The 28000-nt window shown below is 42.4% G+C and overlaps 2 protein-coding genes across 5 annotated transcripts in view; one reads left to right on the plus strand and one right to left on the minus strand.

Moving 5' to 3' along the window:
- Positions 1-6718, plus strand: part of LOC138982229 (AT-rich interactive domain-containing protein 5B-like) — a 51097-nt gene extending 44379 nt beyond the window's left edge. For 2 of the 3 annotated variants that reach the window (XM_070355463.1, XM_070355462.1), the window contains 3 exons: positions 608-685; positions 1154-2500; positions 2832-6718. In XM_070355463.1, coding sequence (XP_070211564.1) covers positions 608-685; positions 1154-2500; positions 2832-3125 — 1719 coding nt within the window. In that variant the 3' untranslated portion in view covers positions 3126-6718. The remainder of the gene's footprint in view (positions 1-607; positions 686-1153; positions 2501-2831) is intronic. The other variant, XM_070355464.1, reaches the window with a different exon arrangement.
- A 164-nt stretch (positions 6719-6882) lies between these two features.
- Positions 6883-27973, minus strand: LOC138982235 (transcriptional regulator ATRX homolog). 2 transcript variants are annotated; one of them, XR_011460812.1, is made up of 11 exons: positions 27801-27973; positions 24364-24504; positions 23526-23564; positions 17709-17807; positions 16685-16807; positions 16075-16158; positions 15594-15692; positions 14291-14401; positions 10666-10875; positions 8404-9894; positions 6883-8373 (listed from the first exon to the last, which is right to left on the minus strand). XR_011460812.1 is itself a non-coding variant. In XM_070355471.1 (10 exons), exons 1-10 carry the CDS (start codon positions 27851-27853, stop codon positions 9567-9569), a joined length of 1287 nt encoding a protein of 428 aa, XP_070211572.1. In that variant the 5' UTR covers positions 27854-27973; the 3' UTR covers positions 6883-9566. The 2 variants fall into 2 exon arrangements, 1 of the variants encoding a protein (XP_070211572.1); XM_070355471.1 differs by having other exon boundaries at positions 6883-9894.
- Positions 27974-28000: the final 27 nt, after the last annotated feature.

Here is a 28000-nt window from a genome sequence, read left to right on the forward strand (position 1 = left end):
AGCTGGAGTTATGAATGGGTTATAGTGTCGAGAACTGCACGTGTTTTCCATTATCGGTACTTACAGCTTCAAATCAACACAAGTTGTGGCCGAAGCAACCGACAGTGGTATTGACAGTAATAAAGGTCACGGGTTTTTAGTGAATGAAACGTTTTACTGAATTAAACGCCACGTGTTATACGCGTCTTCTGACATGAGTTTTCCGTGCACTGTTTTGTTTTTGACGATGTCTAAACCACAGGTGCTTGCTATAACAAGTAACATAAAAATCGCCGTAGATCGTTTGTCGCGTTTTTAATGGCAAAGGCTATATATGAACTAACTACACCATGATGCATGTTCATGACAAGAAATGACACATGCAGATACCCACTCCCATCTCATTCAAGAACTTGCTTCTGGGCATGCTGCATTAACAGGCAAACCTCGAGCTGAAACCAAGATCAAAACTGAACTCTTCCATACTTGGACTGTCACAGAATGAGAGTGAAAGAAGTCAATCATAACATAATCATCATTTTTCACTTCTCCTACATCATTATCACCCAGCAAGTTCTTCAACAAGAAGAAAAATAACTCTGTGTACTGTGTTTGTTGTCTATAACAGCCAAGTGAAACCGAACCAGAGGTCGAGGTCGAAGAGACAAAGTCCAAACTCGACAGCACTAATTGTAACAATGCTCAGGTACAGGCAACTGGTTGCTATGTGCTTACGCTACTGAGCCTGTTTGTGTGTCTGTGGAAATGTTTGTGTTTGTTTTTGTGCAGGAATTGCATGTGTCATGTTTGGAAGCTTTGCTGCTTTTTTTGTGTTTGTTGGTATGTTCATTACATGTAATGACAGTTAAATCTATGAATTAAGCTTTTGCTGCAGCTGCATCTGTTACTACTATTGCTAAACCGTTTTAAGAGCTACCCAGTGCCCCCCCCCCCCCCCCCTTTTTTTTAAGATCTCCTACAAATGTGAAAAAAATTGGGTCTTTAAAATAAATAAATGTACAGACGTTATAAACAGAAACTCTGAGACAAAGTGTCACTTCCTAATATTAATATCAAGCATCTTTAGTTGCTAATTAAAGCTGTATGACTGTGTTTCTCATCTGAATTCAAACTTGATTTCAGTGTCTAATTTCCTCTTCCCTTTTTTCCCCAGGACCAGGTTGTGAAAGAAGAAACAGCAGACAAGAACGACATCGAGACAGACGGCGGCAGCGGAGACAACAACCACACCACAACATCCAGCGTCACAAACACAGGCACAGAGACAACCCCCACCCCCCAGCATCCCCACACACATATGGCCGGGCAGAAAGTGTTCAAGGTGGAAGACATGTTCGACGTGGACGTGAAGCCGACGTTCCTGCAGCGTGTGCCGACCCTGGAGGTGCCTGTGGTCCGACATCGCATGGCCACCAGCATCATGTCGCCCATCATACAGCGAAAACACATCGCACACCCACACCAGGCCGAGTCCCCTCAGCACTTTGCAGCCCTCCCTGGTACAGCCTCCATGTTGAAACCACCGCCGTTCCTCACCCAGCTGGCTGGTGGCGGTCAGCAGCATCCTGACCATCATCAGTCGCCGCACAAACAGCACCCCAGTCATCAGCATCATCGTCAACAGTCCGCCAGCAGCTCTCGTCAGCACAGTCACCACTCCTCCTCCTCCCACCACCACCTTAACCACCACAACAACCACCAGTCAGGGCACAGTTCGCGTCATCACAAGTCATTATCTTCGTCGTCTTCTTCTTCGTTGCTGCCGTCGCAGAAAGCTTCGACAGCCCACGGCAAGACCTCCGCCAATAACACTCTCGACAGCCTGAAGCAGATCAGCGAGCACATGCTGAACTATTCGCTAGGGGAAGGTTACCGCCAGCGTGTGACGGACCCCCATCTCCTGGCCTCCCTCCCCTCCTCCCAGCCTCTGCCAGTCCCCCCTCCGGCCCACTCCAGCTACATCAAGGCCATGATCCCCCCGGAGCCCCTCCACCATCTCCACTCCATGCCGCAGCGTACGCACCGGGAGAAGAGGGACAAGCCCGACATGCTCTTCCCCCACCCCGACCAGGTGCTCAGCAAGATCCACACCCAGCACCAAGCCTTCCCAGGCCTGCCCGAACCAAAGCGACACAAGATGAACTCTTCGTCTTCTTCCACCTCGCTTCCCTCCACCTCCTCTTCCTCTTCCAAGGACACTAACCTCGACCTCAGCATGCCGTTCCGCGCTGTGCACAGTGTGTCTGGCAGCAGCAGCAAAGACAAGAGACACAAAGCCAGCAGCATACAGGCTAGTGGTTCCAATCCCAATCACAGCAGCAGCAACGAGGGGCCCAGCGGTAGCAGTGCGCGCATGACCGGTGCCAGTCCCAGCGCTGCCAGCAGCAATAGCAATTTCGCAGAGGCTCAGAGAATGGCCGACGCCATACAGGCACAGCAGTCTCCCAATGTCATGCTCCAGTCTGCTTTATTTGGGTCCCAGTTCACTGCCTTACCCAGGGTAAGTTTACGCTTTCAAACATTTGGGAGATGTATGTTGGGAGTAGCTGATAGCATAAAGGTAAACAGTGTCTTTGTTGAGTTTTGTCTCATGGGAATGCTGTTTAGAAGAGGGGAGGGGTACATAAAAAAGAGAGAAAGAGGGTGTGGGCGAGAGAACCCTTAAGCTTCTTGTGTGCATGAAATAGTTTGACTTGAATTCTATCTAGTTTCTTGGCGATTTTTGTGACATGCATAGTTTGTTTTTATTTTTCCTTGACTGTCTGGTTTTTAGTCAGTTTCCTCTCAAGTGTTATATGAAACTAATGCAGTCTTTGCCTTCTGTTACACAGCCGGCCAAGCCATCAGAAGCCATGCCAGCCTTCGTTTCGTACCACCCAGCGTTCGTTCAGGCCCTCATGAGTCAAGGCTACCCTCCTACCTCCGCTGCCGCCGCCACTTCCCCCCTCAACATGTACCCCCCGCAGCTCAGTCCCAACGCACATGCACAGCTCCTGGCGTACGGAGAAGAGATTATGCGACAAAAAGCGCTTTCGTCCATGACTGGGTCGATGGCTCCGTTCCTCATGGGCTCTTTACCGGGCCCTTTCTCGCAGCCTCCTACGAAAGAGTCGCCGCAAAAATAGAACTTTTAGTAGGATGAGGAGGGATGAATTTGTACACGCAACATGCAGAAAGCACTCTTCTCTGTGAGTGGACAGCTTGCGCTCTGAAACGGGCGTTTTCTTGCACCTACCTATGAAAGAGTCCCGCCTGAAAAAAACTTTTTTTGAGACTGTCAGGGCAGGAGGTATTGATCTGCATACCAAACATGCAGAAAGTTCTGTCCTCTCCAAAATCCATGGTACCGGACTTGATGAGCTCTTTTATCTGGCGCCTTCTTTCAGTCTCCTGCTAAAAAGTCCCTGCAGAAATAGTTGTGCAGGGCGAGTAAGGATGGAAGTGGGTGTTGCGTGTACATGCAGAAAGCACTCTCTTTGTGACTGGAGTGAGGGTGCCGTTTCTGATGAACTCTGTGCTGGTCACCTCCTGTGAAAGAGTCTTTGCAGAAATGGGTGTGTGGGTTGGATCTGTGTTGTGTGTATATAGGGCTGTTCTTTTCTGGCATTAGTCTGTGGGAGCGAGATTAGTGGTGAGAGAGTTGCTTCCGTATAAATCCAGGGATTGCTAAAAAGTACAACTTTGTGTATGTTTGTTACTATTTACGGTGAATGAGGTGTTACTTGTAAATTTGTTTGTAAGATAGTGTTTGTGTATTGAGCTATTCTCTTTGTGTACATGAGTAACAGGGACAGCGTCTCATAAAGCTACCTTGTTAATGGTGTAAGATTTTAAAAAATTACACTGTAAATTACATGATGAAAATGGCAAGCAAGCTCGGGAGAGTTATGTTTCTTTTCCATGTTCAAGTGTGTTGATTGAGAAGCAACAAATAAATGGCAGCTATTAGTAGTAGTCAAGCTTTAGGAGCAATTGTGAGGATGAAGTATGTTCAAGCGTTCAGTATTCTGAAACATGCTTGTGTGCATTTGTTGTTAGTTGTAAAGCAGCTACTCAGAAGTCTGTGTGTTTGGAAATGTTAGTACACACTTTTTCTGTGTCTTACTGTTAAGACAATTCTTCCATGCAGTTCAACATTCAAATCCTGCAAAGCGATGGTTAATAAGCACACGGTTATCTTATTTGTAAACAAATGAGCACAGTGGACCTTTTTTGAAAACTTAAGCATATTTACTTGCTGTTTTTTACGATCACTTTTGTTTTGACAAAAATTGAGAAGTATTAATATTATGTGAAAATCTTCATTATCAAATTCTTTTGGTAACAGAGGTAGACAAAGAGGTATAAAATTATTTCCTTTGATTGGTTTAAAAAAATTTTTAATCTCAGTGATGATTAAGTCCCGGTGTGGAATTCAGAAATTCTTATCATTTGTAGTCAATCAAGAAGAATGACGAAATTAGTTTTTAACACATGTTTTGATGGATTTGTGGTTTGACTCTTTATCAAAGATGGGATCAATTTTAAACATTCAAAATTTCTAACCAATGCTTTTTTTTGAGTGGTTACTGATTTCTACTTGTGATTTGTCAGGCACATGAGCTCTGACATCTGGCAGTCACAGTCACCTCATAATGAGAAAACATCTGAGGTTAGCTGTTGTGCAGAGCCACAGACACACACACAAACATGCAAATACTTCTTCATACAAGCCAGAATAAAACACTTCCATGCTAAACTTTGGATGAACTTTCATGAGTGCGGTTTGTCGTTGCATTTCGACCAAGAATTTGTGTGTGCATGGTCTCTTTGAAAATGTGGGCGAGAATAAGTGACGTTAAATGCATCACTTTGTGAAGTGAAATGTGGTGGTACATTGTATCTTTGCGATACTATGACCGATCACAGAATGATACATGTACAGGGAGTTTGAAGTATGGTTGTAGCCATAACGTTCTGCCAGCACAGCTCGCATGGCATTATTTTTTATATTTTTTTGTCTTTTGTATTCTGAGCATGGTTGACTTATGGTACATTTTCTGCCTATAAACTTTTTGTAAGCAGTGATCATTTTGTGTATGTGTATAGATGGGTGTGAGAGGACTCTTAGGCATTTGTACATGATTTTTTTCTTTACTTACTTTTGATCAATTTTGTACATTTCGTTATGATTTTTTCTCCCTCTTTTGCAGACAGCCTGTTCTTCATATTCAGAGTAATCTTGTGTATGGAAGATTTACAGTTTGTGTAGATGTTGATTTTAGCAATGTCCCTTGGAACGATGAGATTTTACTGAGATCATTCATTCACGCTTCAAAGTGTATTATTTCTTGCATCACACCGATGCGACAATTTGAATAAATTTCAGCGTTATTCATACATAAATCTGTTGTGCATTCTCACTTCTTTTGCGGAGAGCTGATTGAAGTATACTACAGCTTTGTGGAAAGCATCTTAAGTTTATCCATGGTTTACACTGAACATGATTGGTTGGTACAATATTTGATACAACTTACAAGATGTCTGCTCTAGAGAGAAAGTTAAAATGCAAAACTTGTTTAGTTACCAGTGCCAGAGTGGTACATATAATACATTATTTTGATTTATATATGATTAATTCACATTCAGAAAAAAACGGACATAAACAAGGATGTAGCTTTTCTGTGTGCCGAGACAAATGACAGGGGACATTTTCACCTGACCTTTCAAACTCTTGAAGTGTCAGAAGGTCACTGTATTAAAGTTTTGAAAATTGAATTTGAGATCCCGTTTAAAATATGCAATGTTTACTATCTCAGGTCATATGCGTGTGGATGGATTTGAACGGGTGAAGTGAGGATGCAGCCGCAGAACTTGAAAAGATTGTTACTCAGTGATGTAGTTTGTGGAGAACTTGCGATGGGCAGCGGCCAGCCTTTTACTGTGTGGGCCGTGTATTAACAAGAATGTGCTTCTAGTGTGGGCCCTGCATGGCATGAATTAAAATAAGCCTATCTATTGCACTGCTCAGTGTACTCATATACATGGTTTTACATCAGAGTAGTTCGACTAACAGGGGTACTCATATACATGGTTTTACATCAGAGTAGTTCGACTAACAGGGAAGCAGTGTATGCCCTATGCAGACAGCACAGTGATCACTTTCTGCGAGTAACCTCTCCGCAGTGAAATGTTAATTTATTCAAATTAAAAGTGGAATACAGACTGTACTAGGAGTCTCGGACTAATGAGGTTTCTGAAGTTTTAAAGAAAGTCACGTTTCTACAGAAACAGAAGGGCTTGACTTCAACTTTTGGGTTTAAAACACCCTCCACCTCAAGTTGTCACCATCAACATAATTAAATAGGCCCCAAAAATCTGAGTCATTTCACTAATGAATTTGAGACTTCTGTGCACTAATTTTGTTAGTCTAAAACACCAGCTTACATTCTATTACATCATTGTTATGGTTGCCCATATCAAGTTCTGCAAAATGTCAATTGTTTAGTGCCTTGTTACCCCTACAGTGAATAATGTACGATACTGTATGTACTGTGCGCTGTCATTGACTGATGTCACTGTCGACTGATTCAACGGTATTGCATCACATCCAGCCTGTGCAATAGTTCTATACATACAATGATACATACATATATATATATTGTATCCATGTTCAGTCATTACATTATGTATCTCAACTTTATTATTGATATGTACACAGTAAAATGATATATAAAACCTTTTGTGTTTTTATCGCTGTGCTTGTGTGAGAGATTGTGTTTATTCAGAGGGTAATGAAATAAGCATACAAAAGAGCTTTCTGTATGTGAGAGAGAATGTGTGTCTGTTTGTGGGTGATCAGCATATCATGATATTCAAAGTACACAAAACAAAAATCCGTGCTGTGTATTAATTTATTAAGTTTATTTGGATGCAGAACTGAGAACACATTTCATTGAGAGTTGGAATTTAAACATGACACAAAATATGTCATCGGCTTCAACACAGATCAATAGAAACAAGCAAAAGTTCCACGTAGAAAAAGTCAACTCCACCATCTTGGATCGAGAAAATGAAGAGCACAACACAAATGCTAGATTTCCACTGATCAAATGAAGTCAGAAATGCATTTTCCCAAATAATAACTACACAATTAAGCTGCCAGGAAACATGGGACTTGATAGATATTAACTTAAATCAGATAAAATAAAAGAATTTTTATCTGTTATTCTTATTCAAATACCAGGAAATAGAAAAAATCATTGCTATCAAGAAACAGCAATTATTTTCCCCACTATAAATTCTTTGGGCATAAATTCTGTCGGTGAAAAGATGCCATTCTACATGAACTACTGAAATGACAAGTTGCTAACCTGTTTGCCGTCAATGTTGCATTACTTGATCAATAAGCTGAAAATATCAATATATATACACTGTACAGCAATGCAAATCCGTGACAAGAACACATCAATAAAACAGCATCCATGCAGAAATAAATAGCAAAGAATGAAATATACAATAAAAAAGGCAACATGTTTCACTTTAATACAAGCAAAACTACTTCCTCCCAATACCACATTATCAGAAAAAACAAACTCACGCTCAATTATTTATAAACAGTTATTACAACACAATCATACTTGTAAACAAGTCGCAAAAGGCGAAAATACACATTTAGTGAAGCTGTCGAACTCACAGAATGAAACTGAACGCACTGCAATTTTTCAGCAAGACCGTATACTCGTAGCATCGTCAGTCCACCGCTTGTGGCAAAGGCAGTGAAATTGACAAGAAGAGCGGGGTAGTAGTTGCGCTGAGAAGGATAGCACGCTTTTCTGTACCTCTCTTCGTTTTAACTTTCTGAGCGTGTTTTTAATCCAAACATATCATATCTATATGTTTTTGGAATCAGGAACCGACAAGGAATAAGATGAAAGTGTTTTTAAATTGAGTTCGAAAATTTAATTTTGATCATAATTTTTATATTTTTAATTTTCAGAGCTTGTTTTTAATCCAAATATAACATATTTATATGTTTTTGAAATAATGAAGAATAAGATGAACGTAAATTTGGATCGTTTTATAATTATTATTTTTTTTTTTAACAATGTTCAGATTTTTAATGACCAAAGTCATAAATTAATTTTTAAGCCACCAAGCTGAAACGCAATACCGAAGTCCGGCCTTCGTCGAAGATTGCTTGGCCAAAATTTCAATCAATTTGATTCAAAAATGAGGGTATGACAGTGCCACCTCAACTTTTACAAAAAGCCGAATATGACGTCATCAAAGACATTTATCGAAAAAATGAAAAAAACATCCGGGGATATCATTCCCAGGAACTCTCATGTAAAATTTCACAAAGATCGGTCCAGTAGTTTAGTGTGAATCGCTCTACACACACACACACACGCACAGACAGACAGACACACACACACACCACGACCCTCGTCTCGATTCCCCCTTTATGTTAAAACATTTAGTCAAAACTTGACTAAATGTAAAAACAAAGACAGAAAAAAATGCACATCAAATGCTGCCTTACTTACTTGGTAAGCTTTCTGCCAAACTTTGCTGCGAAGACCTGAAACCGATACATGTAGTATTTTCCCTGATTCCTGATATGCTACATAGCCATAAGTTATCCTCATGTATAAAATCCTTACTAGAGTAGCTAGCTCTTTTCCACCAAACTTTCTAATGTTACTGCGCTGGAACCCAGCTTACAAGACGTCTAAGAGACAGACAATCTGGTCTCAAAAGGAAGGGAGTCTTATAATGGAGGGAACATTTACAAACTACATTTCTTTCTTTCTTTCTTTCTTTGGTGTTTAACGTCGTTTTCAACCATTCAAGGTTATATCGCGACGGGGAAAGGGGGGAGATGGGATAGAGCCACTTGTCAATTGTTTCTTGTTCACGAAAGCACTAATCAAAACTTTGCTCCAGGGGCTTGCAACGTAGTGCAATATATTACCTTACTGGGAGAATGCAAGTTTCCAGTACAAAGGACTTAACATTTCTTACATACTGCTTGACTAAAATCTTTACAAAAATTGACTATATTCTATACAAGAAACACTTAACAAGGGTAAAAGGAGAAACAGAATCCGTTAGTCGCCTCTTACGTCATGCTGGGGAGCATCGGGTAAATTCTTCCCCCTAACCCGCGGGGGGTACATACATTTACAGAAACTCTGAATAACTAGGTCCAAAAGACTGACAATCTGGTCTCAAAAGGCAGGGAGTCTTACAATGGAGGGAATATGTGACCCTCCACCACGGAATGAGTCGCATGTCACCTTTGCATGATTTTCATATTTTTACAAGAGTTTTTTATGCTCTGTCCAGTGGTGAAAACCGTTTTAAAAAAGAGCGAACACTGTTTGAGTTATAAGCCTGTGACTAAGGTGACCCTCACAGTATTAACAGACACTCCCCGGACTTGTATTAAGCCTAGCGCAGAATCGCGCGAGGTGACATGCGACTCATTTTGTGGTGGAGGATCACATATTTACAAAGTGCATCAAGAGAAACTGCATAACTAGTGTCAAAGGAGGGGGGGTTTCACTGTACGGTGAGATGCATCATTCCTGCATCTCAACTTCATCATCAGCCTTCTCACTGGCAGTGATCACCAACTTCTCCGCAAACTCGTGCAAGTCCTCATTCTCAATCTTTTCACTGCCTCTTTCGCCTTTATCCGCCTCAACAGACTTCACCCACACCGCCTTCGCTGGGATGTTGGCATCTGCAGCAGTTGTCAGTGGCGGGAAATGATGATCGACGTCTTCTCCAGGCAGTAATGTGGCACCGTTAGTCTGCTCAAAGGACAGGTTGGCTTTGGAGTCTGGCGTAGTGGCGTAGCCCTGATCAGATGGTGTGCTGACTATGCTGGCAGGCAAAGACTGCTTGCTGCAAAATGAGGAACGCACATCTTGTAGTTTTTATCATACAACCAAGTTTGCTGTCACCTTTCAGCTGCACAGCCTAGAAAAGACATTTTGTGCACCAGCACAGTTTGCTGCCCAAGCATAATACGGTGTTGTGCCTGATCTCCTTTTTCGATCACTGACGCATACTTTTTTGATCTGGTCCATTGCTCTGGCCTTGGCAGGTCGAGTGTCTGATCATTTTAACATGAAGGAGCTCTTCTGACTGAACGATTTTTGCTTGTAGGACATTCAGGCAAACATAAATGTTCAGTTTTGGTCCAACTGACTTGTGGTCCCCTTCGTCTGGGAACAACACTTAAATTGTCAAAGTTGTCAATTTAAAAATAAAAGGCTACTTTAAATTCAAAGCTTTCACAAGAGAAAGCTTTCGAAATCAGATGCAGTGATCTCATTCAATAGTAACCTACCCTTCTTTTTCCGTCAAGGAGGTTCATTAGATTATACGTATTTTCCAAACAACGAAACCATAATTGTGAGTTTCCTGGGACTTGTGGTGAGTTATTGAAAAAAAAAATGAAAAAATATGGATGGCTCATCTGTTGTCAACAGAAGTGAAGATATTTACGTTAGGTTATGGTATGATTCCTTCCGATTACAATACTTGAAGAGGTAAAAAAAAATCATCATTTTCTTAGGCAAATTTATTTCAACAAAATGGCGAGAGTTTCCATAGTGATACTACAAGCTGCACTCCTAAGTTTCTATAACGCAAACATTTAAAATGACAAACCTGGGTGAAGGAGTCCTGATCTCAGCACCATTTTCACGCAGACTCTCTTTGTTGGGTGTGTTGTCTTTGCTGGCGTGGGAATTGTCTTCACACGGGTTGTCAAAGTTGTGGAGATCCTTACGCCACTTGTGCACCAAAGAATCCCACTTACGCCGACTGTGGCTTGCTGTCTTATCTGGAGTCTGGGGGCACTTCTTACTGCGCTCTTCCCTGGCAAGACAAAAAAAGTAGATAAGATTTCATATACTCCTTTGAGATTACCCTCATGGAAATTAGGGCTTCTTTCTCACTGCGGAAAGCGAGCTGCTATACAGTACGGCACTACCCATTTTTCTTCCTTTCGCATGCGTGTATTCATTTTTCCAAGCCCTGAGACTTTCGCTGTGAACTTGGGTTCTTTATCGTGCGCATGCGTGCACACGTGGGTTGTTCAGACATCATGGAGAGTCTGCACAAAGTTTACTCTGGGAAGTAAATCCCTCTCCGAACGTGGGAATCGAACCCACGCCAACTGTTTTTTAAGCTAGCACCGCTACCAACTGAGCTATGTCCCCGCCCCAAGGAGTAGTAGTTAAGTCTCCATGCAGTCACGAGATCATGAAATTGCAAAAATACTTCCCACACCCCCCCCCCCCCAACAGCATGCCCCCCAACCTCAGAACATTTTTAAACAAGTCGCGTAAGGCGAAAATACAACATTTAGTCAAGCTCAGTCGAACTCACAGAATGAAACTGAACGCATTGAATTTTTTCCGCAAGACCGTACACTCGTAGCATCGTCTGTCCACCGCTCGTGGCAAAGGCAGTGAAATTAACAATCCAGAAAAGCGCGGTAGCGGTTGCGCTGAGGAGGATAGCACGCTTTTCCATATTTTTATTCTTTTTAAACTTTCTGAACGTGTTTTTAATCCAAACATATCATATCTATATGGTTTTGGAATCAGGAACCGACAAGGAATAAGATGAAATTGTTTTTAAATCGATTTCGGAATTTTTATTTTAACCCCTTGACTGCCTGCTACGTGTGTCACTCGTAGGTACACTTGATATCCCGGACGCATATCTACGAGTCACATTCGTACTTAGCGCGTCGTTGGTTTATGAGAAGCACACACACGATTAAAGGGAGGCAAGTGCTGCCAGTGTTGGAAGAAAGACTGGGGAGGAGTTGCACACCTTTAACAATCTGGTTTCAGTTTATTTTTCCGCGAATTGAACTTGATTTCTCGAGATTACCAAAACAGAGTTATCAATGCGACCAAAGATGGCGGACCTCGGTGGATGTTCGAATTCTGGTGGAAGAAAACGGCCCTTCCAGCGCTTATCAGCTCTAGAAGTTTTGAATGAGATTATGAACGATGATGACAGTGTTGATGGGGATCTATATGATCATGGAGAGTCTTCAGGTTCGAGTGACGAAGATGAAAGAAGTGGTCACCATCCTCTTGTTGTGAGAAACGTGGTAGGTGCATCATGATCAGGTGATGGGGATTTTATACCAGGATTATGTCTGTCCGAGTGCTTCAGGGCCTACCACACAAAGTTTGTGTTCTGGCAGTGACTTGGTGAGTAAACAGCTAATGTAAACCTCCCATCTTTTTGTCTTGGACATAATGTGACATATGAAAACGCTGATTTTCATACACAATGCACACGCTTTCAAGCACAATGCACACGCTTTCAAGCAGAATCACACTTTTAGTAATGTGTTAATTTAATTTTATTTTCTAAAAGTTACATATCTGATGAACATTTGTGTAAAATTTGACATCTCTAATTCAAAAAATAAAAAAGTTATCGCACTTTTAGTAACAGTATACTGTGTTATGACTTTCGTCCCTGGCAAATAGAATGCAGCAAATGAAAAAAATCGCGGCAGTCAAGGGGTTAATCATAATTTTTATATTTTTAATTTTCAGAGCTTGTTTTTAATCCGAATATAACATATGTATATGTTTTTGGAATCAGAAAATGATGAAGAATAAGATAAGCGTAATTTTGGATCGTTTTATAAAAAAATATTTTTAATTACAATTTTCAGATTTTTAATGACCAAAGTCATTCATTAATTTTTAAGCCACCAAGCTGAAATGCAATACCAAAGTCCGGCCTTCGTCGAAGATTGCTTGGCCAAACTTTCAATCAATTTGATTGAAAAACAAGAAGAGCAAACGCTCGATCGAGTCACTTTCGCAGTTCTGAATATTATATGAGGCATCAGATGGACAGGAAGAAATTGCTATTCACAACACAATGAGTCACGTTCACATAAAATTTGAGCCCGGTCACTTTTATAGTTTCCGAGAAAAGCCCAACGTTAAGTTGTGTGTTGCCGAACAGAAAAGGCTAGTTATCTCCCTTGTTTTTCTGATAACGTTCGTAAAAGGCTACAGATGTAAATACTTTGATGTAAAGAATAATCCTACAAAGTTTCAATCACATCCGATGAACTTTGTCAAAGATATAAAATGTCTAATTTTTCCTTTGACGCTGACCTGTGACCTTGAAAAAGGTCAAAGGTCAACGAAACCATCGTTAAAGTGTAGAGGTCATTGGAGGTCACGACTAAACAAAATATGAGCCCGATCGCTTTGATAGTTTCCGAGAAAAGTCCAACGTTAAGGTGGTGTCTACGGCCGGCCGGCCAGGGCCGGCCGGCCGGACAGACTAACACTGACCGATTACATAGAGTCACTTTTTCTCAACTGACTCAAAAAGCCGGATATGACGTCATCAAAGACATTTATCGAAAAAATGAAAAAAAGTCCGGGGATATCATTCCCAGGAACTCTCATGTAAAATTTCATAAAGATCGGTCCAGTAGTTTAGTCTGAATCGCTCTACACACACAGACAGACAGACAGACAGACACACACATACACCACGACCCTCGTCTCGATTCCCCCTCTATGTTTTGACAAAACTTGACTAAATGTAATAAAAAAGAGATTCAAAATCGTGCAATCAGGGTTGGAAAAATGTTATGCCTGTCATTACTGTACATAAATAGTCCCCAGACCTGGGAACCCCTGTTTTGCACTTAGAGTATTCTCAAACAAACTTGGTGTATTTTCAGAAAAATGAGCGTACTCCACACAGCATATGAACATCCATGATTAAAGCATGCTTCACACGCGTCCGTCGCACCATTAATTAAGTTTACCTATACATTTAAAACAAATGCATTTTTTCAATGTTTACTGACAAAAACTGTAATCATGTGTCAAAATACTGGATCGGCTTCGAGATGGGCTTGTGAAGAATAGTCTAGGAATGTTTCTGGTCGTATTTTTTTTTCCACTGACCGTACTGATCGTATTCTCGACAATCATGCGTACAAAATATGGCGACATCGTAAGGGTTCACAGGTCTGAGTCCCACTCAAATCGGGTATCTTCTGTCAGCACAACCATTGAAATACCTAATCTTCTTCAACGGCAAAGAGGGTCGACATTTTAGTCAAACTACTACATAAGACCAAAAGCCAACAGAAGGATTTCTTTACTTGTCCTCATCCTACAGGTCTTACTATAGGGTTTTAACGCTTCCTGCCACAGGACAGCTCCTGACGATGTGAACTCACACAAATTACCCTTGTAAAAAACAAAACAAACTAAGTGCTTACTTTTTGATTTGCTCAAGGTAGTTTGAGTAGCCTGAAGTGGACTTTCCGTAGTCGACGTCCTTTTGACGTCTGGCCAGCTGCTGCTTTGTCAGAGGCTTGAAAGGGCTCTCCCTGTATGAAATCAACTGTACCATCACTGTACTGCACACGGCCATACTGATCACTGTACTGCACACGGCCATACTGATCACTGTACTGCACACGGCCATACTGATCACTGTACTGCACACGGCCATACTGATCACTGTACTGCACACGGCCATACTGATCACTGTACTGCACACGGCCATACTGATCACTGTACTGCACACGGCCATACTGATCATTGTGCAAACATTCGGCCATACTGTTCATTGCATAAACATTCGGCCATACTGTTCATTGTGTAAATATTCGGCCATACTGTTTGTTCATTGCGTAAATATTCGGCCATACTGTTTGTTCATTGCGTAAATATTCGGCCATACTGTTTGTTCATTACGTAAATATTCGGCCATACTGTTTGTTCATTGTGTAAATATTCGGCCATACTGTTTGTTCATTGCGTAAATATTCGGACATACTGTTTGTTCATTGTGTAAATATTCGGCCATACTGTTTGTTCATTGCGTAAATATTCGGCCATACTGTTTGTTCATTGTGTAAAAATGTGGCTATACCGTTTGTTTATTGTGTAAACATTTGGAATTTCTGTTCATTGCATCATTTGGCCATACAGTTCATTGCTTAAACATTTGGCCATACTGTTCATTGTGTAAACATTCAACCATATGGTGCAAATATTTACAGTGGAAAGCACCCTTTAAAAACCATTTATTTAAGACTTCTCAACTTTGAAGACCTTGTCTTTTCAGATTTTCTGTTGTTAGTCTCTGTTAATTTACCACCATATCAACCCTCCCTCCCTTTTCAAACCTAATTTTCTGAGATTCATGACAGCCCCCCAAAACGGGTTCCACTGTATAACATCTGTTATACACTACAAGTGCTTATCTTCAACACTGTTTGTGCACAAAATCAAAATGGGTAAACATCAGCCTTTAAATACAATTCTTTGTTCATTGGTCTCTAACAGTAAAAACAAAAACAGTGTTATGTCGGAAGACCTCCCACATGTTAAAACTATCAGACGATTGAACTTCAGGGGTCAGAACAGTCTGTCAGATAAAAAAAAAAGTATGTGTTAGTGACCACAGACCTAGGCCTGAGAACAACACTGCACGATCATTACAACTTAAAATCCTATACGATCATTACAATCTAAAGGCATACATTGTAATATATTTGTATTCCATGCTCTTACTCTAGCTCATCAAGCTGGGCGCTGCCACCAGAAGATCCATCATCACCGTCAACAAATGCCTCGTCGACTTCATCCGCCCACAGACACTTCCTCACACGACTGCAGATACAAAATACCATGGTGCAAACAAACAGTGCAACAAAATATAAACATTGTGCAATGAAACAACTCAAAACAAAATATAACAATGCTGCAAATAAAAAGAGCGCAAAAAAGTGACAAGTGTTAGCAGAACCGTAAATATCGGGAACTCCGGAATAGTAAAGATATTTGCACAACTGCTTTATAAAAAGGAATAGTGAATGATGAACTCTTTCATAAAATATTATTTCTGGTGCATGTGTTCCCAAACAAAGCTAAACAAGTTGAACAAAGTGTTAACATTTTGCGACATAACTGAACGTTCCGTTAAAAATGATTCTTGCAGAAAACTGAACGTGACCAAGAAAAGAAAAGAAATTTGCAAGTAACGTTGACATACCTGTCTTTATCTTCCTCAGTGTTCTGCACTTCCTGGGTTGATTGAGGAGAAGGTTGCACTCTCGTTTTGGGGCCACAAGAAAAGCTGTTGGCAGATAAAAGAGCTTACAATTGCAGGCAACATTCATCGATTTCTTTTCAATATCATCTATTTGGGCAGCGTGATCACAAACAGTAAAGTCAAGCTGGAGCCACACACATAATACTGCAGTGGAACCCCCCCTTTTAAGACCTTCAAAAATCTGAGAAAATCAGGTCTTAAAAAGGGGGTAGTCTTATAATGGGGGTAAATTTACAGAGGTCATGAACACAAAGCCTGAGAAAACATGGTCAAAGGGAGGGAGTCTTAGATTTGGGGGTCTTAAAAGGGGGGTTCCACTGTATTTCTCATTTGCAGTTGATGTAATATGTAGTACATCTTTCTGGCAACCTGCAAATTCTTCACAATAAATCAAAGTGGAACTTTTTACAGAAACTGTTGGTAACCATCCTTATGTAATCCCACTCTAATAATTATATTGTATACTTTATCAACTGAACTTTTCTGCATTCCACACTTCAAAGACACCTTCCTACTTACATATTGAAAGTCAAAAAAATCGGACACATACCTTTTAGCTCCTTTGTGTTCATCTTTTTGGCAACTGTGATTCTGAGATTGTGTCTGTTGCTTGGTACCCGAATGCCTTTGCGAAGATGACCTGTCCTTTGGTTCTGACCACCCGTTTTGGCGTCTGCAAGTAAGAGACACTCGGTGAGACCATTCACCATACATAATTGGGAAGAACGTCTAATGTTTACCCAACAAGCATCTGGTAGCTAGCAACATGCTGGTAGATGACCTGAGCTTCTTGAAAGATGAAATTGAGTGCCTGAGGACATAGCAGAGGACCCGCTGTAATTTGTAAACCCAAACTACCTACCTTTTAGCTGTTTCAAAGTTAACGAGCATCATGGCTACTTAATAAAGCAACTGCTGCTGGTGCATGCATGCATACACAGTTCCATCCCTATGCAGGATGTGTATCAAGTTCTACATGCTTTTCCCCGGAGTCTGTAAATGAATATTGGACCGTATTTATGGTTGAGGAAATTAAATGCAGCAAGTGAGAGGAGTTGGACATCTCTCTCATAAAGCTGGGTAAGAAAGAAGATCACATCTATTAACCTCTTAGTATGCAACACTGACAAGGTTATGGGAACCAGTTCTGCTATCTTACATTGTTTAAGCCTTTCAAAATTCAGAACCTTCTTCCTCTGCGTTCATGGGCTGAAACTCCCACATACACTTCTGTTGTTTGCACAAGTGTTTTTTCCCCAACTGTATGACCGTTTTTACCCCGCCATTTAGGTAGCCATGCGAAGCTTTCCAGGGAAGCATGCTGGGTATTTTCGTGTTTCTTTAACCCACCGAACTCTGACATGGATTACAGGATCTTTTCCGTGAACACTTCGTCTTGTGCTTGTGTGTACACACGAAGGGGGATAAGGCACAAGTAGACCTGGGAGATTGGAAAAATCTCCACCCTTTAACCACCAGGATTCGAACTTACGACCTTCCAAGGAGGCCAACGTCTTCTTATCCTTAAAATTGTTACGAAGTTACAGACAGGAAAAAGACAGGTACGCTATTACCTTTCAGCAGGGTCACTGGAACGATCAGCACGAGACACACTTTTCCCACTGCTGTCCTGAGGAGACCCGCCAAGTCGGGTAACCAGGTTAGGAGCAAAGCTGTTCATAACAGAGAACACAAAATATGTACAGTTACATTAAATAGATTTCGGAGTGGTTTTTTTTTTAGGTAAAATAAAACAAATCGCGTAAGGCGGTAATACAACATTTAGTCAAGCTGTCGTACTCACAGAATGAAACTGAACGCACAGCATTTTTTGTCACCAAGACTGTATACTCGTAGCATCGTCAGTCCACCGCTCGTGGCAAAGGCAGTGAAATTGACTAGCCAGAATAGCGCGGTAGTGGTTGCGCTGAGCAGAATACCACGCTTTTCTGTATCTCTGTTCTTTTCAACTTTCTGAGCTTGTTTTTAATTCAAATATATCATATCTATATGTTTTTGGAATCAGGAACCGACATGGAATAAGATGAAATCGAAAATTTTTAATTGATTAATATACTTACCCAATTCACATATAGCAATTTACTTCAGTTTAGTGCTAGAACGCTGAAAACTACGCTCCATCCTGGTAGGGGGGGAAGTAACCCTAAAAATAGAACAGCCTTGAAGGTCACATGACAACGCCAGGTCAAGGTTACCTCCCAACATGCATTGCGCATGCTTGTTCTCGCCGCCATCTTATTCATTCGCTCGAAGCGCCCTTTTATTTTTAGGGAATCTAAAGCGGGGTAGGCGGAAGGGACTTTACTATGTGAATTGGGTAAGTATAATAATCAAATGAAAATTTAGTATTAAAATTTTCGATTAAATTACATATCTTATCCCAATTCACATATAGCAGATTGCTAATTAAGGTGGTGGGGTGCTCACCTATGAGCTAGGCAACAATTGCCCTGCTGCTACCATCGCTGGTAGCGCCTTGGTACCGTCCTGTCGCGCACTGGAAATGTCGCGCAGGTAATAGTTGATAAAAACATCCTCCGATCTCCAGTAGGCAGAATGGAGGACCTCAGATAATCTTCCTGACCTTAGCACAGCTAAGGAGGATGCCCAGGATCTTGCCTCATGCGTCCTTGCTGACGTTAGAGGGAGAACTGACTGCCCCTCCCCCCCCTCTTTCTTTTTGAGCCACCACTCATACGCTTGTTTGATTAGCGTTGAGACCCACTTAGCGAGAGTTACCTTAGATATGTCTTTGTCTCTAGCAGTGTTCAGAGATAAGAAAAGCAGCTTCTGCTGTTCAGCTCTGATAGGAGCCGTGCGAGACAGATAACTGCTAAGAGCTCGAACTGGGCAGTTAGACAAATCGGGGTCTCCTGGCGCCAGAATTTTGCTAAGAGGGAGAATTCTGATTATGGGAGAAACTTGACCAGGCTTCTGGTTTTTGGCTAGAAAATCCGGCCTAAAACGTAAAGAAATAGAGCCATCTTTTACAAAAGCTATGTCTCTAGCTAAGCCTGAGAGGGCATGAATTTCACTGCCTCTTCTTGCAGTGGTCAAAAGAACAAGCAAAAGTGTCTTATGTGTAAGATTAACTAAGCTTGCTGATTGCAACGGTTCAAAATCTTGCGATCTTAAGAATTCTAGAATAAGGAAGAGATCCCAAGCAGGAACTGGGGCTCTGATTCTAGCAAAACCGATCGACGCACCTTTTAGGACACTAGCGATAACACCGCTAAGGTTAATGTTGTGACCTAACTGCCTCAGCGTAGCCGAAATAGCAGAACGTCTAACTCGAAGAGACGAGGGGGAGCTGCCCTGAGCTGCTAACCAAGATAAGTGATTAGCTACCTGCATAGAACGCGGGGAGACAGAACTGACCTGATTCTCCGCGCACCATTTAACCCAAGCTGTTCAATGTGAAGCGTACACTGAGCTCGTCGAAGTCCTGTGCGCTTTTTGAACCAAATCCAGTGTCCCGTCCGAGGCACCCGACCGACGCAGGGATCTTCTCACAGTCTCCATGCGTGAAGGAGCAGGGACTGTGGTTCTCGTGCTGAAGTCCGGTGTGTGGTTGCAGTAATTCTCCCTTTTCCAGGTTAAGAGGAATGGGAGGACCTTCTGCTAAGCGGAGGAGATCAGGGAACCAATGCTGACTCGGCCACAATGGGGCGACTAGAATCAGGGATGGCCGTTCCAACTCTGCTTTCCTCAGCACTTTTCCGAGAAGTTGGAATGGTGGGAAAGCATAAGCTGTGAGTCCTGTCCAGTCGACTTCCAGTGCATTCACTTTCCAGGCTTCCGGGTCCGAAAACGGGGATATAAACACTGGTAGCCTCCTTGAGAACCGGGTTGCGAAAAGATCGACTAACGGTTTGCCCACCTGCGCCCAAAGCCGCTGGAGAGCGTGGTGGGTGATTGTCCACTCCGTGTGGAGTACCTTCGAGTATCGACTGAGCGAATCTGCCAAAACATTCAGTTTCCCCGGCAGATATTTTGCTGATAACATGATCTGATGCTGGTGACACCACTTCAGAATTTGGCATGCTTTGAGTGAAAGTGTGAGAGAGCGGGAACCGCCCTGTTTGTTTATGTAGGCTGCAACAGTTGTATTGTCTGTATGAAGACGAACATGTTTGCCTGCCACCAGCGATAGAAAGCTCTGGAGACCGTGGGCTACAGCTTCTAACTCGAGCACATTGATGTGTGAGAGGGCTTGACCTGTTGTCCACGTGCCTGAGGCTGTGTGGTGAGAAAGATGAGCCCCCCAGCCTGATAGGGAAGCGTCTGTAAACAAATCCTCCTCTGGAGGAGGGGGAGTGATGAGGACTCCCTGTGAGATCCATGGTTTTTGCCACTGCTCTGTGGTCTAATTGAACCGAAACCTGCCATCCCTGGGAGGAGGGGTTCCAAATCGAGTTCAAAGCTGCCTGAAAAGGCCTCTTGTACACTCTGCCCAAAGGGACAAGCGTGGCCATGGATTCCATTTGACCGAGCACTGAAGCCAGCGCCTTGGTCGGAGCTTGCTTCTGCGACGCTAAAGATTTCACCAGATTTTGCAGTTTGTCGATCCTCCTCTGTGAGGGGCGAACTGACCAATCTACCGTATCGAACCTCACTCCCAGATACATGAAGGTCTGGGATGGTGTGAGTTCTGACTTGGTTTGGTTTACCGAGAAACCCAACTCGTAGGCTTGAGACATAACAAGCCGAGTATGGGCGCTGCACGCTTCTCGATCCTGATGAAGAATGAGCCAGTTGTCGAGGTAAGCTCTGAGTCGTACGCCTTGCTGCCTGGCTAGGGAGCACAGCTGGCGTACCACCATCGTGAAGATCCAAGGAGCAAGAGATAGACCGAAGGGAAGAGCCCTGAATTGGTACATTTTCTCTCCCCACCGAAATCTCAGCCATTTCCGGTCTGATGGGTGAATGAGGATGTGAAAGTATGCATCTGTAAGGTCGATCGACGTCACCCAGTCTCCCGGCCTGAGTGCGTCTCTGACTGACGCTGGTGTCTCCATTGTGAACTTGATTTGTCTCAGAAATCTGTTCAGGGGAGACAAGTCTAAAACCGGGCGCCAGCCCCCTGAAGCCTTCGGTACCACAAAAATTCTCCCATAAAAACCTGGGGAGTTGTAGTCCGTTACTTCGTCTATCGCCTCCTTCTGTATCAGAGACAAGACTTCTGCTTGTATCGCTGTCTTTGCTTCCAGCTTGACGGGAAACTTGAACGACGGTGGGACTCTGGTTAAGGGAGCTTTTCCCTCCTTCCAGAGTAGCCTGAACCCCGAACGCACTATACCCACTATCCACTGACTGTTTACTTCTAGCAACCAAAGTGTGAGGGCCCTTGACAGGCCGCCTGCCAACAAAGGCGTGGTGGATGCATGGGCTAGTCAATAGTGGTTCGGGGACGCATCATTGGGGGTGTGCTTTGCGTCCCGACCCCCTTGAATTGCCAAAAGACGGCTTCTTCTTAGGGTAAGGCGCACCTCTTCCCTGTCCTCATGAAGAAGAGCTGGCTTGTGCTGACCTGCCCCTATTCGCCGAAGAGGCGGAAGGTTTAGGCGGTCCGTAGCTCTTGCTCTGAGGCTTAGGAAAACCGTGTTGCGCTATCTTGGCTAAAGCCAAATCCCGATCGTCGGGGGTTTGCTTGTGGAGCGCGTCGAGCGACGGCTGTCCCAACAAGGCACCCTCCGTGAAAGGGGATAACTTGAGAGCCTCAAGCGTGGCTTTATCTTGGATCCTGGAACCCAAGAGAAACGCTGACCTGCGCGTGTGCACAGCATGAGCATAAAGCTGCGCAGAGAGACGCATTTGTTCGGCTGAAACTTTGGCCAAAGTAGCGAGCAGTGTCGTCACATCCTTTTCACTCGCGTCCTGTCGAAACTCAAACGGTTTAAAGGACGTAGTGATAGAACGGGAGAGGGACCGTAACACCGTAACTGTAGGTTTAGAACCCTTGGGCTTCTTAGCTGCTTTCTTAGACGGAGACTCTGTATTGGCTACCTGTCTAGAGCTGGGTTTCTTCTTCCCACTGTCCGCCATACTGGCGTTAGTCTTGCAGACCAAAGTAAACAAAGACTAACTCGTGGCAAACGAAAGCAAATACAACGAAAGAAAATGGAAAATTCTCATCTAATCTCAGCTAGAAGCTAAGATACAAACGAAACCAGGGTGTAGTCTGCCAAAGAAGCAGAGGGCTAACAAAATAGCCCGAGCGTAATCCAAACACATCCTTAGACGCTATCGCTGAAGAGTAGAATGAATAAGATGGTGGCGAGAACACGCATGCGCAATGCATGTTGGGAGGTAACCTTGACCTGGCGTTGTCATGTGACCGTCAAGGCTGTTCTATTTTTAGGGTTACTTCCCCCCTACCAGGGTGGAGCGTAGTTTTCAGCTTTCTAGCACTAAACTGAAGTAAATTGCTATATGTGAATTGGGATAAGATATGTAATTTAATTGTTTTTTAAGGGATTCTGGACATTTAAAATTTGTATCATAATTTTCATATATTTAATTTTTAGAGCTGATTTTTATTCAAAATATGACATATTTATATGTTTTTGGAATCAGAAAATGATGAAAAATAAGATGACATTATTTTTGGATCGTTTTATAAAAAAATAATTTTAATTACAATTTTCAGCTTTTTAAATGACCAAACTCATTAACTATTTTCTAAGCCTCCAAGCTGAAATGCAATACCATAGTCCGGCCTTCATCGAAGATTCCTTGACCAGAAATTGGATCCATTTGATCAAAAAATTAGGGCGTGACAGTGCGGCCTCAACTTTTTACAAAAAAAGCCGGATATGACGTCATCAAAGACATTTATAAATTGTTTTAAAAAAACACGTCCGGGGATATTTATTACTATACCCAAGAACTCTCATGTCAAATTTCATGAAGATCGGTCCAGTAGATTTCTCTGAATCGATGTATAAACACACACACATCACGACCCTCGTCTCGATTCCCCGTCTTTGCAGCTACATACATGCCTGACAGAAATAGGGGAAGGAAGCTTTCTTCTTCAAATGTAGCTTATTTTGTATTCACCGTGCAAACTGCCCCTAAAACAAGTCCCCCCCCCCCCCCCCCTCCCTTATATAATATGAAAGGCTTGTTGAAAACCAGTTAGATCTGGAAATGACTCCCAACTGAAACATGGCTGCCGAGTTGTTTCATTTGGATGAACGACTAGCCTGAGTACTCGCTGCATGCAGGACCCACGCAACATCTGACCATGGTCAGACCCCCCCCCCCCCCCCCCCCCCCCCCCAGTTACATAGGCTAGACAAATTGACAACACAACAAAATATAAATATGTCAATCCTCATTGACAAACAGTAAAATAAAATACTCACTGTGCTAGAGTTGGCTTGCGCTCATCTGCATTTCTTGGTCTGATAGAGAAAACAAAGTCTTCATTGTCATTTACATACGGCCAAGAAAAAAAATCAATGTTTCCGATTCCCATCCCTACAGTTTCCTGCCGACCCTAGAATTAGAACTTTTGTTGACCCTTCAAGAATTTCACCAAATTCAAGTTTGCAGACTTTAAAAAAAAAGTTGGCGTAAATTAAAAAAAACTTCAATAATAAAAAAAGGTAACCCACCTCCTTACCCTATTTGTTGTTGGCCTTGATATCCGAAACAAAAAATTAGGGGGAGCTTATGGAGCAATGAACACCCCTGTTTTATGTAAAATGTTATGCTTGCGTACCATCTCAACTAAAGAAATGATCCAATTCTGACACTGTGAATGAATGCAGACGTAACCCAATTCAAGTATGAATTCTTGAAAATTTTGATTTTGAACAAGCATGCACCCAATATTATTCCTAAACATTATTCTACCAAGTTGTGATTCAAAGGTATTTTCTCTTTAGACTTTTAAACAAACAATTTGGATTCTTTTTCTGGAATAGTATTTTAATTGTTACTGTCAGTGAACTATGTACAGTATGTAATATTTGTCATTTAACAACATTCTCTGGAATGAACCCAGTAGTTGCATGTCATTTTAGTGACATTTCACATGGTGAGTGACTTTAGCAGTGAATGACTGTAAATGTCATTAGCTTCCAAGCTGATCACTGAATTTCAAAGTAAAAAATAAAAGAATTCTTCATCTCAGAGTTTTCCAACACAAAATCAACAAAGAAGGAACACTTCGTCCAAAGGCTCATGAACACAAAATACCTGAAGTTTTCTCGTTGGCGATTTCCACTTCTGGTTCTCTGATTCTGAGGTGATGGTTTTTCCCACTCTTTGGGGTTTCTGGTAAGAGGACTTCTCAGTGAAAAAGATGAGTCTTCTTTCTCTGAGCATGGTCTTCTAGTTCTGTAAATGTGTAATCAAACAAATGTTAAGGAAACCGACATTTTGTATATTATGTTTCTCTGTAAGAACAGCAAGTTCATGTGTGTCAGAAAAAAATTGTGTGTGCTCATGTGCCAGTGATAAACATTATCAGGCGGTTAATAAATAACTTGGCAAAAGCTATAAGCACTCCAAGTATATACAGGTTCGATTAGTCTGTATACACTCCGACAATGAAAAGCTCTGTTATAAATCTGTAGCCAATGAAATGCCCCCTAACACATCGTTAGGAAGTAGCCAATAAAAAATCAGTCTGACGTATGGACTTCCGCTATCTCTTGTTCGGAGTGTCGAGGGTTGGCAAATAATGTACATTCACATAGTATACAACCTGAACCGTTTCTAGGTCGAAACGCACTCCAAGTGTGTTCCAAACTCCAACAATTAACTGCCGTGAAGCATCAATTTCTGTTTTTGTCTGTGTTTGTTCCCAGCGTACTTAGATACCATAAATCGAAAGTGAAGCGTACCTTCGAAAAATGGCGTCGAATGACGTTCAGAGTGTTGATGCGGTTCAGTATCCAGTCTTTTAAGCACACCCAGAAAACGTAATCAACATTACAGCAAAGGCCGTGCAACGTCAGATTGTTTTAATTTCTTTGTACTCTTATAATCAACTGCTCTGCGTTCCTATTGCAAAGTGGTGTCGAATGGCAAATCCGGAAGTTAACGCCAGAGTGTATACACAAGATTCTGACCCTGTATACACTCTGAGTGCGTATAGCCAATGCGAAATAACTTTCACTTTTTATGAGCCGCAGCAGATGACCATCATCCAAATGAGCGGTATGTGAACATCATTACATGGGAATGTAAACCTCTAAGCGGCCATCGGACACCATAGTTAACTCGCGCAGTCCCGTTTCAATTTCAATGTGTTCTTTTTTTTTTTTTTTTGGGGGGGGGGGAGGGGGGGGGGGGGGGGGGGGGGGGGGGGGGGGGGGGGGGGGGGGGCATACAGTTCTAGTAGCATTGCCACATCGCCCAGTGTCAACTGAGGACACAGTGAAAAGGCACTTTTTTCTCTCACTTTGAGTGAAAAATAATTGGCATAATTGATGTTTGTGAGTCACATATTATGTATCAAATAAAAAAGGAATGAATAAAGAAATGATTCAAAAACAAAGTTTACTGTATGAAATTAATAAAAGATGTGTTTGGGAATATTTTGAGTGTGAAAGTGCGTGTTCGTCTTCACTGCCTCTCGCGGCAATTTTCGCGTCACTCTTAGCAGACGACCAGTTCATTTTTTTTGTTTGTTTTGTTTTGTCCCTACACCTGTTCTTTGTTCCGGTGTACTCTCACGCCACCCCGTCCCTGCATTCGCTGCTCCATCCACATCTGAATTTCGTTCCGCTGCCAGACCTGTCGATTTTACAGACGCTCCAGGGAGGGAAGTCGGGTCGCTGCGGTAGGCTACCCTCGGAAGTTGACACTGCACTTCTGCTGAGTCACTTCGACGGTGTTCAGTAGTGGGTCTGTCCCGAGCTAACGGACTCAACCCACTACCTACTATGCCCCCTACTAACGACATTGACTGCTAAGTCGCGGAGCCAGACTGAGTGAGCGTCCCCTCCAGAGAGCAGACCGCCACTACGTCCCTCCGTCGACCCCCCAGAACGTCACACGTTGAAGACTGACAGCAGAAGTACTATTCAGGGAAGGATGGAACAGGAACAATGAGACCAAGGTCACCATGAGAGCTCCGGGCATGAAGGGCCACAAGAGCAAGGACATTTTTTATAATTTTGGATGATTAATGAAATGAGGATGATTATAATGATGATGCTATGGATTTCCAATTTGGTTTGAGACTACGTGACAGGGCAGCACTCTACGCTTACTGTCATAATATATCCTGGTGTTAACCGGGCCCGAGAACTGCCGCACCTGCGGTGTTGGTCAGGTAAACCTGAGCACCCTCAAAGTCGCATTCGTTAAGTGAATGACACTCGGCTGTGTGATTCCAGCCTTCCCATAGGAACCATAGCACTTCCACTCTGGGTAGGAGCCGACCGTAGCCCGAAAAACCCACATGACCCTGATGGGATTCGAACCCACGACCTCCCGGCCCGCAGCCCGATGCGCTAACCACTGCGCTACGGGGGCCAGTTCATTTCAAACTGCTCGGAATACCGTAATTTTCATTGGAGGGTTGTAATATTTTGCAACCAATCAGAGAAAGCCTTACATCTTTCCCATACAAAAAAACGCGAACCACCGGAAGCTACATCTCCGTCAGCATGTTGGTGAATATTACTCGTGTGAGTTTCACTAAAATTTGGTCTGAAAACTTCCATCGGCATACATGGTTAAAATGCAGTTTATAAAACATTAACTTCTGTTTCATTTAAGCCAAAAATCAAAAGAATCGAGCGAAAAATGACTTATTCCCAACGATTATGCTGCGCAAAACTGGACCCGAAAAATGCGAAACTCGGTCGATCAAAAGCCTGAAGAGGTTGCGATCTCGGCTCGCTCAAAGCAAAGTGATTTCGAACTAAAATGACCATATCTCGAGAACTACTGCACCGATTTAAATAAAACAAATTGCTATGTGCTCAGAATGTTAATCTCTTTAAAATAGTGTGTTTCTTGTCATTCAACCATTAATTTCAAAATTTCATGTCATTGCCACAGCAATCATGTAGGGCCTAATTAGCTACTTGCTTTGTCCTCAAATGACGCCCAACATTTCTCAACTAAAATGACCATATCTCGAGAACTACTGCACCAATTTAAATAAAACAAATCGCTATGTGCTCAGAATTTTGATTTCTTTAAAATGGTGTGTTTGTTGTCATTCAACCATTAATTTCAAAATGTCATATATGTCATTGCTAGTAGAACCCCCCCCAAAAAAAATTTCTAACTTATTCCCTCCTAAGACCTTATTTTCTGTTCATAAGGAACCTCTGCAAATATACAGGTCTCCATTACTGCAGCCAGTGTTGTTTTAGTGTTGGTTCGTCACATTCACAGGAGCCGATTACGACTTTAGAAGTACCAGTATTTTGGGGACAGGCGTAAATCTGGTCTAGGCCTCGCGGTCCATAATAAGTTGTCCCATTCCGTCAAAATCGACGAATTTGTCGAGAGCTTCAGTCTAAGTATTCAACAGACAACGAGACTAACAAAGTCAAACTTTAAGTGAGAATGATGTAGGACAAAAGACGAAAAGCCACAGAATGAGATTGAGAGGGAGGAGGAGGGGGGTGAAAACGACCAAAATGACAAAAATAAAACAGATTACTTACCTTAAGCCTTCGTTTTCCTTAGCAAAGTTGTGCCCGTCACTCAGGGATACCATAGTGAATTTCACCTTTCAAGCAGATTCGATACACAATCTATCAGTCTTCTTGTGTGTTTGCATAATTTTCCCCCTCTATCTACAAAGCAAGCCCAAAATCCCCAGGTCAATGCTGTGCGTCTGCATTTCGCGCTAATTTTCCTGCGC

Source organism: Littorina saxatilis, linkage group LG12, assembly GCF_037325665.1.
Source record: "Littorina saxatilis isolate snail1 linkage group LG12, US_GU_Lsax_2.0, whole genome shotgun sequence".
Lineage (NCBI taxonomy): Eukaryota > Metazoa > Mollusca > Gastropoda > Littorinimorpha > Littorinidae > Littorina > Littorina saxatilis.

What these genes read in the sequence shown, in the direction of transcription:
- LOC138982235 (XM_070355471.1), bottom strand. Translation starts at nt 27,853, where the DNA reads ATGGTATCCCTGAGTGACGGGCACAACTTTGCTAAGGAAAACGAAGGC. An exon ending in AAGGAAAACGAAGGCTTAAG is followed by an intron (nt 24,505 to 27,800) that starts GTAAGTAATCTG and finishes ACACATTTACAG; the next exon opens with AACTAGAAGACCATGCTCAG. An exon ending in CGCAAGCCAACTCTAGCACA is followed by an intron (nt 17,808 to 23,525) that starts GTGAGTATTTTA and finishes TGTTATGAACAG; the next exon opens with CTTTGCTCCTAACCTGGTTA.